Below are 15,625 nucleotides of genomic sequence, written 5' to 3' on the forward strand. Positions count from 1 at the left end.
AGCTGTGACTCGCCGAGTCCAGGATATGGACTCGCCGAGTCGCCAACTTAAACGTGTCCCGGGTCCCGCATCCACTCGGCGAGTCGGACCTATGACTCGCCGAGTCCAAGGCTAAAAGAAAGGAAATACTCAAATATCATTTACGTACCAGGAACCGGTATGCTATAATCCACTATAGTTCATCTATTGTAGATCTTCACTTTGACCTTATTTCTTCATTTAGATCTTCACTTTTCCTAATCTTATTTTTTATGAGGTGATAATTTGGATTCAAGTTGCATCATATTTTGATTCCTTGGCATAAAAATCACCTTGTTTTTATAATTTACGAGATCAACTCTTCTGATGAGTGAGACAAGAGATATAAGCGGTAACATGCAAGTCTCAAAGGGAAGAGTATAAGGTGGGACCTTATTTTTTTAATAATATAAATAAAAATAAGCAATCTACCCTAATAAATAAGAATGATTTTGCCACATATTCTTCTCTCATTCAATTTGCCACATGTCATTTTGTCATAATTTAAAGATATATTTATTTTCCACTTGTCATTTATTTCATTTTCCATTTCTAATATATTATATTAGTTTCCATAAATTAAACCTACCATAATGATATTAATTTCAAATTTTAAATTTTAAATTTTAAATTTCAATTTCAATTTCAAATAAATTTAACGTTTAAACCTTTGTTTTTAACATTTTTTATAATTAACCTGTTTAGTATACGGGTCTGATAACTAAACAATAATTTTAATTTATTTATTTTTTGCATGTTTTTTTTTTCTCATAATTTTTATTTATTTCAAATTTCGAATTCAAATAAATTTATCATTTAATCGTTTCTATTTAACATTTTGTTTTAATCAACCCGTACAATATATAGGTTTCACAACTAGTAAAGAAATAAAAAAAGGAAATAGAGAACGGTAGAATAGTCTTTTTAACGTCAGACAAGGACTAAGTATGCAATAAAAGCATACAAAGGGACCGTACAGTTTAAAAGAAAAAGTTAAAAATCAAGGACACATATTACACCAAAGCATAGGACCATTCTGTGTAATTTACTCTATAGTATATGTTTTCTTGTTTTTTAGAGAGATTTATCATTTGGTTTTGTCACTATGGACGAAAACTTCGAACATAAAACAATTTGACAAATCGTTGAAATCTGATTGAACGAATTTGATATATATTCTCCTATTATTATATTATTGATTACGAGTGTCGATATGCTACTTGAGTATTTCATACTAATTATCTACTTTTCAATGACATTCTCTTGATATTTCATTGGAAACTCTCGTTTCACCTGCAACATTGACTTTTTATTTTTTATTGGAAGTCTTTCCTGTAATGAAAAGGAAGGTTCGTGTGAGGGATCAAATGGGCGATTATAAACATGAAATTAAGTTTAATTTTTGGAAGTCATTAATCATAGCATTAATAGAAACATAACTAGCTAAATTTTAATTTTTGCACTTTGCATCTCCTTTATACCCTTTAAACACCCCTTCGAAGATCCCATACCAAGATTTCCTTTGCCTCGAAAGAAGATAATCATGGATTCCGACTTTCTATATTTTGTGGAGCATGTGGCATCTTGCCCCAATCTCACAGAAGAATATCTATCTGACCTTTGGATTTCACTGTTCAAGTCACATCAGCAAAACAGATTCGGTAAACCTATGCCATGGATTGGGATGTATATCGCATTAGCATCTCTGATTTGCATCCTTGCAATGGTGGCTGATCTTTTACATGGTCTGAGGAACAGAAAGCTATGGTTTCCGTGTAAATATTTCACTGTGAATGCAGCTTCTCTCACTGTGATAGCTGTTGCTATAAAGCTACCCATGGATCTTACTAATCTAATGCCAAGTTATGAGGACCAGGCTACCAAGCTTGGAAGTGTGAGCTTTATGTGCGCCATAATGTCTAATCTATTGCCTTCTCTAGCAACTATGAACAGCAAGGAACTTGTGACAAATATGATAGCTTTAGGCGTTCTGGTAATCACCTTGGTTGTGAATGTCTGCATTCAAATAAACACGGGAGTCCTCTCCTATCATGAATTCGAGACTGTGGTCAGAATTGGTTCTAATGATGGAGCTTATAAACTATTCTACCCATCTGTTAATATCATGCTAACAATCATTTATGTGGTTGTGTTACTCATGTTGTTGATAATATATGCATGTTCATCTTTAGCAATTCTAAAGTCCAAACAAATTCTGGAATCGAAATACCAAGCAGCTCATCAAACAACTTTAAAGGATCAAGAGCTACAACAACCGAGTGTTGAGAAGCTAAAGCAACATGTGAACAACTACTGGATTATGGCAAAAACTGGAAGCCCCCAATTCATGACAGCTTCCTTCGCTACAACCTCTGCTTCTGGGGTAATATGTGCTTTAACCACTATCTTACATATTTGGAGTATGCCTATTTTCAGGATTCCACATACAAAGGACTTTAAGTCGGATTATAATTGGTTAATGTTAGTGATTCGCATAGTACAACTTATTGGAGTCATTCTGGGTACAATTGCCCCACTTGCTAGATGCTTTGCAACTTTAACCTTTAAGTTATCCGTAAAGTGGATTTGGAGGCATATCAAGGTCTTTAAAGTAGAGAGCTACTGGACACAGAAATTATCTGATTGGAAATACAGCAGCATACCATTCGCATCCAGTAGGCGTCAATGCAAGATTGTTATCCAGACTTTGAAAATCTTAATTCTCAACATTTGTATATCATTTCAGCTGATAGTCGTGGTAGCATGCAAAATTATAACACTCATTCCAATTTTCTTTGTCATATGTGTCTTGTATTGTCTCCGATGTTGGAAGTGGTTAAAGGCCATGTTTCGGGTTTCACGTGTTAACTGGGAACAAAACCCCGAGGAGCAACTTGGAAAAGATAAAGATCTTGGCCGGTATGTTTTGCAACTTGAAGATGACATGGAGTTTCCTGAGAGAACATTGAAAGGGATTTTAAAATCCGTGAACCATTTGATCCAAAAGGCTGAAAAACGACAACCCAACAATCTTATGAAACTTCTAGCAGAATCTAGAGGTTTTGAAGGAGTTGAAAAGTTTGACAGCCATCATGTTCCACCTTTACTTTCAGAAGAATATGTCAATTGTTGGAGCTTGCCATTGGTAACTCTGACAACAATCGCCATGTCTCTTCCTAACATCCAAAAGAACATAGTGGATCGCTTGCTGATTAGTGGTGTGAGAGAAGGTCTTGTATATGTCACACTTGTGGAAGAAAGCCTCAATGGTACCGATGATCATGTAAGCATTCAAAAGGCGGCTAAAACTGTGTGGCTAGAAGTTGAAGTTCACAACACATGGTTAGGAAACAAGCTGATAAAACCTGATCCTCAAGTAAATACAGCAGGACAGATTCTTCAATGGTTGAGCGATACAGCTAAAAAAATGGTTATCAAGGATGAAGGTATGCTTACTGGAGTCCCAAATGATAATTCCAAGTGGAGGTGTATTTCTGCCAATTCAATGTATCGTGTCACAGAAACAATCCTGCTTTCCTACCATGAGGATATTGACCAGCTTAGCCAGGAGGAACTATTTGTGCAAATATCGTTAATGTCAGCTGATATATTGGCTGCATGCCTCACCAACTTACCCCAAGTCATAGCAATGAAATGCCACACAAGTGCCATAGAGAAAAGGGTGGCGAGTGTCCATGCTGCAGCTCAGCTTCTCGGTGAGGCTACAAAGATAATCAACACCCTTCAAGAACGTGAACTTCCATGCTTGGATCCAGACGAGTTGGCATCTATTGACAAGTGGCGTGCTTACTTAAAGGATCCATTTCCTTAAAAACCATTTCTGTTCTTCAAGACTGCATCATTATCATTCAGAAATCATGTTTAGTTTATGTTAATTTCTAGTTAATTTCCGAATTTGACAAGTACTTGTTGCTCATCATTTGCACGCTAGTGAGTTCAAATGTTTTACACTAAGATTACTTTTCAATTTTAGGTGTGATTGGATTTATTCTTACGTGAATTTTGTTGTAGATTGGTGTACGAAAAGTAGAAACTCAAGCTATTCCCGACATGAACAGTTTATACAGTTCGTTTGTACATCAACTTACAGAAGAAAGCTCTCTACAATCACACTAATGCTCATATGAACAGCAGAAAGAAATACAATCAATTTTGACAAAGATCAAACCCAAAACAAGATATGAAACCCTAATCTATCTTTTAGAGAGAGTTCTTGTATCAGAGAGGATTGAATGAGTGTGTGTGTGTGTGTTTGTGTTGCAAAATGAACCATCGACTGAACAATAAATACTCATGTCTAAGAAAGACCCATGAAGCTCCATGGATCACCCAAGATCAATGTGTAAACCCGATACCCGCGTCAGAAATACACAACAACCCCATAGGAAAAATACAATATACAATATCTAACCAAGATTATAAATTAATGTTTATGTTTGAAAGAAACATGAATATGTGATATTTCAACACCCCCTCTCAAACTAAACATTTATTTGAGAGAGGAAAAATCACCTCTTTTAAAAACACCAATTAAACCAAGACGACCAAAAATATAATCATGTTGACCACCCCCAAGAGCGTTTGTTAGAATATATGCATTCTGATTCAAAGATTCAATTTTATTAACTTTTAAAACACCACTTTTGATTTTTTCCCGAACAAAATGAAGATCTACCTCACAATGCTTGTTTTTTTTTTCGTGAAAAACTAGATTCAAAGCCAATTTAATGACAGACTTGTTATCACAAAATATATTGACAGGAGTTAGATTCTCAAATCCTAAATCAAACAACAATTTTGTAATCTAAATTACTTCACAAACAATAGAACCTAAGTCCCTATACTCAGATTTAGTGGAACATTGAGAAACAATACTTTGTTTCTTGTTTTTCCATGAAACAAGACAACCACCCAAATACAAAAGATTTCCTGTTACAAATCTTTAGATCTTTGAATGAACAAACATTTTGCCCATCAGCATCCAAAAACCCAACTAGATCAAAAGAACTACTAGTTATATGAATACCCTTACGAGGACTATCCTTCAAATATCGATCTCAAAACTCTAAAAGCTATATTTAAATGTGACTTATAAGGTTTATGAATATATTGACTTAAAACTTGAACAACATAAGAAATGTCAGGGCGAGTAATACTTAAGTAAATCTATTTGCCTATTAATTTTTGAAATTCAGTTATATTTACCAAAAAATCTGAACTATCTAAATCACATTCCCTTTTAATAACCAAATTAGCTTCAAGAAGGGTTTTAACAGTCTTGCAAGCAAGCATCCCAAACTCCTTCGGTAATTCAAAACAATATTTCTTTTGATTAAGACAAATACCACTATTAGTTCTAATAACTTCAATACCCAAAAAATATGTCAGTTCTCTTAAGTCTTTAATAAAAAAATGAGATTTAAGAAACTTTTTAACATTATCCAAATCAATGTTGCAATTTCCAGTAATAATAATATCGTCCACATAAACCACTAAAACAAAAATAGCATTTTTAAAATTCCTAACAAACAAAGAATAATCGTTAATACTCTATTTAAAGCCAAAGGTTGAAAGAGAAGAACATAATTTTTCTTTTTATTTTTCTAGGGGTTTGTTTAAGTCCATAAAGTGACACAATCAATTTATAGACTGACATCACCCTTAGTATGATAACCTTCCGGTAAACTCATAAAACCAGTTTCAGTTAAATTGACATATAAAAAAGCATTGTTTATGTCAATCTAATATAAAGGCCATGAATTATGAACAACTAAAGATATAACAATCAGTCAGTAAGTATTTTGGCTACTAGAGAAAAAGTCTCCTCAAAGTCAATTCCTCCTCTTTAATTGTACCCTTTAGATACTAATCTTGCTTTATACCTCTCTATTTCACTGTTATATTTATATTTAATTTTGTAAATCCAACGACAACCAATGACTTTTTCAGTAATCTCCCAAGTGTTATTCCAGTTAAGTGCTTCCATTTCTTAATTCATTGCCTTTACCCAATTAGGGTCTAAGGAAGCTTCATTATAAGTGTTACGTTCAATGGGTTTATTCATATTAGAAACAAAACACAAATTTTCACTATTAAGAGTAGAATAGTTAACAAACCTCTCAATTCCATACTTATGCCTCCCATCCACAACATAATCACTAAACCTACTGTAAACAAGTTCATAAGGAGAGGCACCATTGAAAACCAAAGTGGGAATTCTATTAATAAGAAACACAGAAGTTAACACAACTTCTCCCCAGTATTTAAGAGTTAAACTAGATTGAAAAATCAAAGACCTAGCAACATTTAAAATATGCCCGTGTTTCTTCTCCACAACATCATTTTGTTGTGGAGTATGAATGCAGGAAGTTTGATACAAGATTCCTTTAGATTCAAACAAATGTTTCATTCTATGATTTAAAAATTTAGTTCCATTGTTAGATCTATAGTCTTAACTTTGATTTCAAACTGATTAAGAAGAATGTTAAAGAAAATATAAACACGGTCATATACTTCATCCTTAGACCTTAACAAATAAACCCAAGTAGCTCTTGAGAAATCATCCACAATGGTCAAAAAAGACCTTGTGAACAGAAAACAAGATGACATTAAAATAAGGAAAAAAACATCAACCGAGGTTATGGACTCAAACAAATTCATATTTCGAGTTTTCTCAATTCTAGCAAAAGTACCATTAGGATGACTGAAAAGAAGATCTAACTTAGGTACATCCATATCAAAGTATCTAAAGATACAATCATGCTTAAATGTCAGCTTAACACGACATACCAAAATAGTATTGACAAGGAGGGCACTACTATGGCATATATAGAGAAGTACAGTTGTGAGGGAAGAGTATATATCTACATGTTTAAGTTATTTGCTTGGCCCAATTCTTTATATTTTTGTACTTGACTTTTCTAATGTTGGGACATCTCACGATCTATTACCGTGAGAGACTTCTAAGGTATTTTGTGAGTGATTGATGTTAACACGTTGAGACCTGTAAGTACAGTCATAAACCATGTCCCCAAGCAGGGTACTTATCAGGGAATAGGCAGAAAGGACTTTTTAGAGTGCCGGAAGGTTCCGAGAACTGAAATTTTATATTCTTTTTATAATTCTCTTGAATTTAGAATTTAGGTCCAATTGAGAAATTACTAATGATAAGACTGGTTGTGCGTTCAAAAGGCTAACCTATATTTATCCTTATGATTTGGTGTTGAGAACCTCTTTATTTTTTTGTTTTGGACGAGTAGCTTCGGGAGACATGTTCATGTGATTTGACCGCTTTTAAGATTTTAATGAAAAACGAGCAAGTCGAATCTCAAGGCATACAACTCACTTACCAACTCAACTATTTTTAGAAGATTAGGTTACCTGGGAATGGATCAAAAACAAACATAGACTAATTTTTTTTTGGAGTTTTTGAAGTTTGATGCAAATGAGAAAATCTTTTTGGGGTTTTGAAGAGACTTAGAAGAACAGATATGCAAAAGAATAAAAAGAATAAAAAGAAAATATGCAATGAAAAGAAAAAAAAAATGCACAACATATGTGTACTAAACTACAACCTACATGAAACGGGACCCATTTGCGTGTATGGACGCCCCTCCCCAAGCTTAAAGTATAACATCGTACTCAATGTTTGGAGAGAGGCATAGTTGGCCTATGAAGGGTCGGGAGGAGGAGGATGTGGTGGATATTGTGGAGGGTAGTAGGGATGGTAATCGGCATGATAGTAGGGAGGTCACTGGGAATGAGAATGTGGTGGGTGTGGCTATGGTGGTAAAATGAGGGAGCAGTGAAGATCACTCATCAAATAGTGCATGTTGTGGTTGTGCTTCTCTTGTACGACCCATCGTTCATCAAACTCGACCCATCACAGCTCCTGTTGGTCCCAACGCTCATACTGTGTGTCATGGTAATCTTAAATTTTGTTGGTATGCTCGGCGACATTGGTGTATATCTCCCCCACCTCATCTTGAAGACTCATGTAGCAGGTGTTCAGTCGTGCAAACTCACCCATATAAATGTTGTGCTTAGGAAAGGGATGGGATGAACAGAACTGGAAGCACCTGAGGATGGAACACCTTTTGACCCTTTGTGAAGGTTTTTCGAGTGATCATTTTGTCAAGATATTCCTTGGTCTTCTCTTTGTAAATTATTTCATTCTCATATGCATCATTTCTAATCTCCTCCGATTCTTGAATGCCCAACTACCTTTTGTTTCCTGCTTCATCTTCATCCAAGTTGAAATTCTTCACAACCCAAAATGTTTTGTGCTCAAGCTCTACCGGAAGGTGACATGATTTCCTAAATACCAATCGGTATGGGGACATTCCAATAGGAGTTTTGAAAGCAGTCTGATATGCCCACAAGAGCATCATCTAGCCTTATACTCCAGTCCTTACAATTTTGATTAACTGTTTTCTATAAGATTCCTTTGATTTTCCTATTGGAAACCTTTTCTTGCCCAATGGTTTGAGGGTGATAAGTTGGTGAGAATTTATGAGTCACCCCATACTTTTTCAAAATTGATTCAAGCATTCAGTTGAAAAAATGAGTTCCTTGATCACTGATCAGAGCTTTTGGAATACCAAACCAGGAGAAAATTTGTGACTTAAGAAAATCCACAACAACTTTCGAATCCATAGCAGTGGTGACCTTGGCCTCCAACCAACTGGAAACATATTCTAACGCTAATAAGATATATTAACAACAAAAGGAGGACGGAAATGGTCCCATTAATTCAATACCCCACACGTCGAATATTTTACGAACTAGGATGGGGGTAAGAGACATTTGGTTCCTAAAATCTATGGACTCGGATTTTTTGGCACTTTCACAATGTGCACATATCACGTAAGCATCATGAAAAATGGTAGGCCAATCAAATCTGCTCTCCAAAACTTTTCTAGTTGTCCTTTAGGGTCCGAAGCATAAGAATGACAAAATTTAAGTGTGGATTATACCTTATTTTGCTCAACACACCTTCAGATCATTTGATTCATGCAATACTTCCAAAGATTTGGTTCATCCTACACATATCATTTTGCTTCCTTCTTGATCTTTTCCTTTTGCCAACATATGGATTCCAGTGGGATTTGGTTTGTGACCAAATAGTTGACAATATCCACATACTATGGTGCTTCTTTGGTCATTAATAAGTGCTCATGAAAAAAAGTATCACGGATTGGTGTGGTATCTTCGGATGATAGGATACGGCTAAGGAGATCCGCAACCAAGTTCTCTTATCCACTTTTATCCTTGATCTCTATATTGAACTCTTGCGAAAGCGACATCCACTGTATTAACCTTGGATTCAAATCTTTCTTGGTTAGTAAATGATTTATAGTTGTGTGGTCCGAATAGATGATCACTTTAGTCCTGAGAAGGTATTGTCGGAACTTCTCAAGCGCAAAGACAATGGAAAGCAACACTTTTTATGTGGTAGTGTAGTTGCAGTGTGCCCCATCTAAGGTCTTGGATGCATAATAGATGACATGATGTGCTCGATCCATTTTTTGGCCCAATACCCCCGTAATAGTCGTGTTGCTCGCATCACACATTATCTCAAATAGGAGATCCTAGTTAGATGGTTGGATGATGTGACCAGAGGCGAGTAGGTCTTTCAAATGATCAAAGGCCTCTTTTCATGTTTGAGTAAACTCGAATTCAACATCTTTTTGCAGTAGTTGACACATTGGAACCATGATCTTTGAGAAGTCCTTAATGAAGCGTCGATAGAAAACAACATGACCAAGAAACGAACGATCTTCTCGAAGATTTTTCAGGTAAGGAAGACTCTTGATAACATCTATCTTGGCCTTGTCAACTTCCAATCCTTTTTGAGACACAATAAGACCAAAAATCAGTCCTTTTTGCACCATGAAATGGCATTTTCATAGTTAAACACAAGATATGTGTCAATGCATCTTTACAAAAAAAATTTGTTAGATAGCTCAAACATACATCAAAGGAGTCTCCATAAACCTTGAAATCATCCACGAATACTTCAATGATGTTTTTCAACATATTCAGTGAAAATGCTAACCATGCATCTTTGAAATGATGCATGTGCATTGCAAGGACCAAAAGGCATATTTATATAAAAAAAAGTGCCAAAGGTACAAGTGAAGGTGGTTTTCTATTGGTCTTCCGAGGCTACCAGAATTTGATGAAAACCCGAGAACCCATTTAAACAACAATAGTGAGATTTAGCCGCCAATCTCTCTAACATTTGGTTGATAAATGGCAAGGGAAAATGGTCTTTCCTTATAGAATCATTTAGCTTCTGGTAATCAATACAAACTCTCCTCCCGTTTTGCACACGAGTGGGGACCAATTCTCCTTTGGAGTTTTTCACAATAGTGACTCCGACTTTCTTTGGGTCTACTTGAACGGGACTAACCCATTTACTATCGAAGATGGAGTAAATTACACATGCATCAAAAAGCTTCATGATTTTTTTTCTTCACTACCTATATCATTGGAGGGTTCAACCACATGTGTGCCTCTCTTGTTGACTTAAAGTCTTCCTCCATAAAGATTTTGTGCATGCACAAGGAAAGGCTTAATCCTTTTATGTTTGAAATTGTCCACCCAATAACCTTCATGTATTGTTTTAGAGAAATGTGATGCAATAATTACCTTGTTCCACGACCAGAAGAGAACGGAACCAGAGGATGAGGAAGAGTCACGGAGCTGAGAAGAAGTAAGGAAACGTCTGATGACAGATACAAGGCCGAGAGGAGGAGAGGCGCATGAACCGTAGCAGAGATGTTCTACACCGAAACAAAGGTCCTAGCTGCCAATTCCGGCTTCAATGGATGAAGAAGTGATGACTACTTCGTCTTCCATTTATAGAGAATTTAAGGACTTGATCGAGGTTCGATTGTAGAGACGGTCGTGAATGTAGAGGAGATGGAAGTTGCAAGAAAATCAACGAATTGTGGGTTTAGGAACTACACTACGAGGGTTTGAACTCATCAGAACAAAGTTACCGAAATAGCCCTAAACGCAATTAGAAAAACGAAAGCGCATGTTTTTTGAACTTGTAGGCTAAAAAATGTTATCAAATGTTCTCAATCTCAAAAATGTTCTCATTTGAATATATATATATATATATATATATATATATATATATATATATATATATATATATATATATATATATATTCAAAATATATTTCTTGTTTCTGATAAACAATGTTACCAGATACTTTTATTTTATATAATTTTTTATTAAAGAAGTCTTTCTTGTGTAGATTCAAGAACAAAGGCATTTTTCGAAGATTAAAATGCATAACTATAGGGTTAATGTATGAAATTGCCACATATTTTCATATATTAGTTTATTATAGTACTTATAACTTTATTTACGTAGTTAATTACTTAATTTACTGTATTCTAAAAATCTTCTCAATTATAGTAAGTTAATTTAATATTAATTTTCTATTGTTATCATCTGATAATCATTTCCCAATATTTTTTTCAAGAAAATTATAAATAATAATTCACTAGTTGTGAGACGTATTGTATGAGTTAATTTAAAAAAAAATATTAAATATAAAGGTCAAAACATTTGAGAACTTTGAACTTATAAGAAAATAAGAAAAATAATGAATTATAATAAAAGAAAGGTTTATTTATCTTTTAAATTTAAACAAATAATTTAAATAAATAAACAAAAGAAACTAATGATCTAGCTTTAATTTTGGAAGTTTTGAAACTAAAAGATAAGTTGATTAATGAAATTGATATCCATTTATTACTACTTTTATTGCAATTATTACATTAAAATCTTACCCTAATAAATAAGAATGATTTTGCCACATATCTTTTTCTCCATCATTTTGACACTTGTCATTTTTCCAGATTTTTTTGAATTATTTAATATTCATTTGTCATTTTTATCATTTTTTTTTTCTTTTTTGTTCAAATTTCACCTATTAAATGTTACATCATTCTAATTAATTTTATTAATTGTAGCACCTGGTTCTTGGTACGTATTCTTTGTAATTAACTCTTTAAATAATTGCATTTTTGGACTTGGACTCGGTGAGTTGAAGGACCAACTCGCTGAGTAGAAACAGGATAAGACGCGAGGTTTAAGCTATGGACTCAGTGAGTCAGTCCCCGGACTCGGCGAGTAGACCATGTCTGGACAAAAACCCTAATCCGAGTGTTTGCACCCTATTTAAACACTTTAACTCGGCCTCCTTCGTCCTATTTACTCCCAGAGAACCTCCATAGCAAACCCTAGCCGTTGTTGAAGCAAATTAGAGCATTTGAAGAGTTTTTGGTGTGCTTATGATCCAAGGTAGGAAGAGAATATTGAAGGAACAAGAAAGGACTGAAGGGGATCCGTATTGGTGCATCATTTACAGCTCATTCAAGGTAAAAAGTCTGTACCTTAATCTTCCAAATGCTAGATCCCATTTTGTGGAGTTTTAGGGCTTTATGAGCCATTTTAGCTAGCCAACCATGAATGCAAGAATGGTTGGGGATGAGGGTGCAGATCTAGGACCCTTGAGGGGTCACAAAGCAGAAAGGGGGTGCTTTTCCACCCAAGAAAGGCTCCATGCAACTCAAGGGCTTGTTTTAGGACCTTTTGAGTTTAAAGTCCCATGCAAGCACGTAAAGGTTGTAACTTTACGTGCTAGAACGGTCCTAGGAGCATAGATCTATCCTTTGATCAAGAGTTGTACATCAAAAAACAAAGATCTAGTGAGAACATGAGATAGACTCGACGAGTCCAAGCTTGAGTCCCAAATCAGTTGAGGGTCAAATAGGACCCAGTTGAGTGTGGAGTGGTTTTAGGGAGTCTCGGGAAGTGACCCAACATTCTGGACTAAGCCATTGTTCTGGATATTCATGGGACTCGGCGAGTACATGAGCAGACTCGACGAGTCCAAGGCAATCTTCTTATGGATGAAGATGAACTCGACGAGTTGTTCATACAACTCGGCGAGTCAAGGACAGGACCTGTTTGTCAGTTGAAGATGAACTCGACGAGTTGTTCATATAACTCGGCGAGTTGGATGAAGATTCAGTCGATGTTCATTTGGAAGGAAAACTCGTCGAGTTATCGCCTCACTCGACGAGTAGAGACGGGTATAAGGACAAATGGAAGGATATGGACTCGGCGAGTCGGGTCAACTGGTAGTTAACTTTGACTTTGACTTGTTCAAGGGTAAAATGGTCATTTTACGCCAAGGGCAGTTAGCAGTATTTGATTGAGTGTTTTGTGGGAATTACAGCCGGAGGATTTCCAGAGCAGCAGCCGTAGCAGACAGACAGTTCCCACGCAGATCAACAGCTACTACAAGGTGAGTTACCTTCTAGTAGCAGTGGGTCTACGGCCAATGCCGGCCCACCAATAGGAGTTGTATGTTAGATGATTGTCTTTGTGATATTCATCTAGGTTTGCTAATACCTGATATATTATATGCTAGCATGATATGTTATATGTGATAGTAGTAGAGTTCAGTTGTTAGGACCGAATGGTAGACAGACACCCAAGATACGTCTGATAGTTTGTGATGTTATGTGTATATGCTAGCATGATCTGTTATATGTGTTAGAGGTAGTATGAGGGGAACAATCCCCAAGGTTCGGTTGTTAGGACCGAAGGGTAGTTCAGACACCCCAAATATGTCTGATAATCAGTTATGCTATGATATGTGATAGTAGTAGTAGTAGTAGTAGGGGGTGGAATAGTCCCCAAGGTTCGGTTGTTAGGACCAAAGGATAGTCAGCACCCCAGAACAGCTTGACATGGGTCGGTCAGCACCCCAGAATGGCTTGACTCGGGTAGGACGGCACCCCAGAATGCCCGCATGGGTAGGTCGGCACCCCAGAATGGCCGTATTGGGTAGGTCGAGCACCCCATAATTGCCTAACAGTATGTATGATATATGATTGTATGGTATGTGGTACGATGGGGGAACTCACTAAACTTCGTGCTTATAGTTTTCAGTTTGGTTTCAAGTACCTCTTCAGCGAAGGGGAAGGAGCTGACGCGGTAGCGACACATCATACACACACCTTGTTTTCCGCACTATGAGTTTATTCTGGGATTTGTACTCTGACATTATAGCTGATTTTATGTTTTGGTTTTCAGACACGAAATGTGTTTCATGAAATGATATGATCACCTGATGTTTATTTACAAATGTTTTGCGAAGTATTTAATTAAAAATGAAAATTTTGGTCGTGAAAATTGGGTCGTTAAATTAATAGCTTAATTAATGCACATAATAACTTTCTTTTTGTGAATTCCTGTTTCCATTAATATATTAATTAATATATATGTATATTAATGTAGATAGTACATTACATTTGTGAATTCATATTAACTAATTTTATTAGACAAATTAATTAAGACCAAATTACATAAATGGTCCATATGGTTTACTAAAAGTCATAAACTCAGTCATTACTTAATTTTCTTTTTATGAACATGGTCTTTGTGGTTACCAAAACTTATGTGAATGATCTTTTTTTTGCTCATAACGTTACTTTTGGTCCTTTAATAAACTTGTGTAATACATGGGTCTCACACCTAGTCTACATTAAGATAATTTTGTCACATGTCAGTCTCTAATGAGTTTTGACACTTATCATTTTGTGATATATTTTAAATAAATAATATCCACATGTCAATTTATGGTTTTTTTTCAAATTTTAAAATTAAAAAGCCGAATAATACTTATGCTTATGTATGTAAACTATCAGATGCAATAAATATCATACTAAATTGCAATTAATATGTTTCTTATTTCAAAATTTCATTCCTTATTTCAAAATTTTATTTTAAAAAAATACTTATTATTTACATTTTAGTATTTTATTTCTTTTAATCAGCCTATGTAATTCATGGGTTTTACAAATTGATATTGAACACACTCACACATAATGGTTCACACACAAACACTTACAAATCAATATTGAACACATCCACACAGAATGGTTCACACACACACACACCTACAATCATATGCATTTGGATCTTTGAGGAGTTCAAGAAAAAGAAGCAGTAAAAGAGTTGCTGCTGGTCACTATATCAAAACAAGAAACCAAAAGCACCAGTGGTGGTCTCCGCCAAAACAAAACAAGAATGATCAAATCAGTTTACAATGATTCTGGTCACACATGATAATAATATGATTATGAAAGCCAAGAGTCCAATTTTAATTCACATTTGAATCCTTAATTAGATGGCCAATATTGCGTTTTTACACCAAATTTATGTGATTACTTCTACTTGCCTCAATCTTTACTTCGGTTCACTGATATGGTTGACATATCCAAACATGAGTACTTCATATTCTCCTAGTTCACTTACTGTTTGAATCGATGAAGACGCAACGGCCGAAGAAAGTTCCATGGAAATTATTGAATTGATTGAATCGGAGATGCAACAGGAAATCAAAGCTGTTTTGGAAACAAATTATTTTTTCTCTCTTCAATATAAGAATAAAAACAAAAATGGGTTGAGCGGTATACGTGTCCAAGCATGGATAATCAAAGCACTATGTGGAAAAATCAGCACCCTTTATATTATATTAAAACTGAAATT

At 35.2% G+C, this 15,625-nt stretch overlaps 1 protein-coding gene across 1 annotated transcript; it reads left to right on the forward strand.

Moving 5' to 3' along the window:
* Positions 1-1,458: 1,458 nt before the first annotated feature.
* Positions 1,459-4,105, forward strand: LOC145060547 (uncharacterized). Its single transcript, XM_079008194.1, has one exon. It carries the CDS (start codon positions 1,562-1,564, stop codon positions 3,848-3,850), a length of 2,289 nt encoding a protein of 762 aa, XP_078864320.1. The 5' UTR covers positions 1,459-1,561; the 3' UTR covers positions 3,851-4,105.
* Positions 4,106-15,625: the final 11,520 nt, after the last annotated feature.

This window comes from Lactuca serriola, chromosome 6 (assembly GCF_051521515.1).
Source record: "Lactuca serriola cultivar US96UC23 chromosome 6, Lser_US96UC23_V15, whole genome shotgun sequence".
NCBI classification, from domain to species: domain Eukaryota; kingdom Viridiplantae; phylum Streptophyta; class Magnoliopsida; order Asterales; family Asteraceae; genus Lactuca; species Lactuca serriola.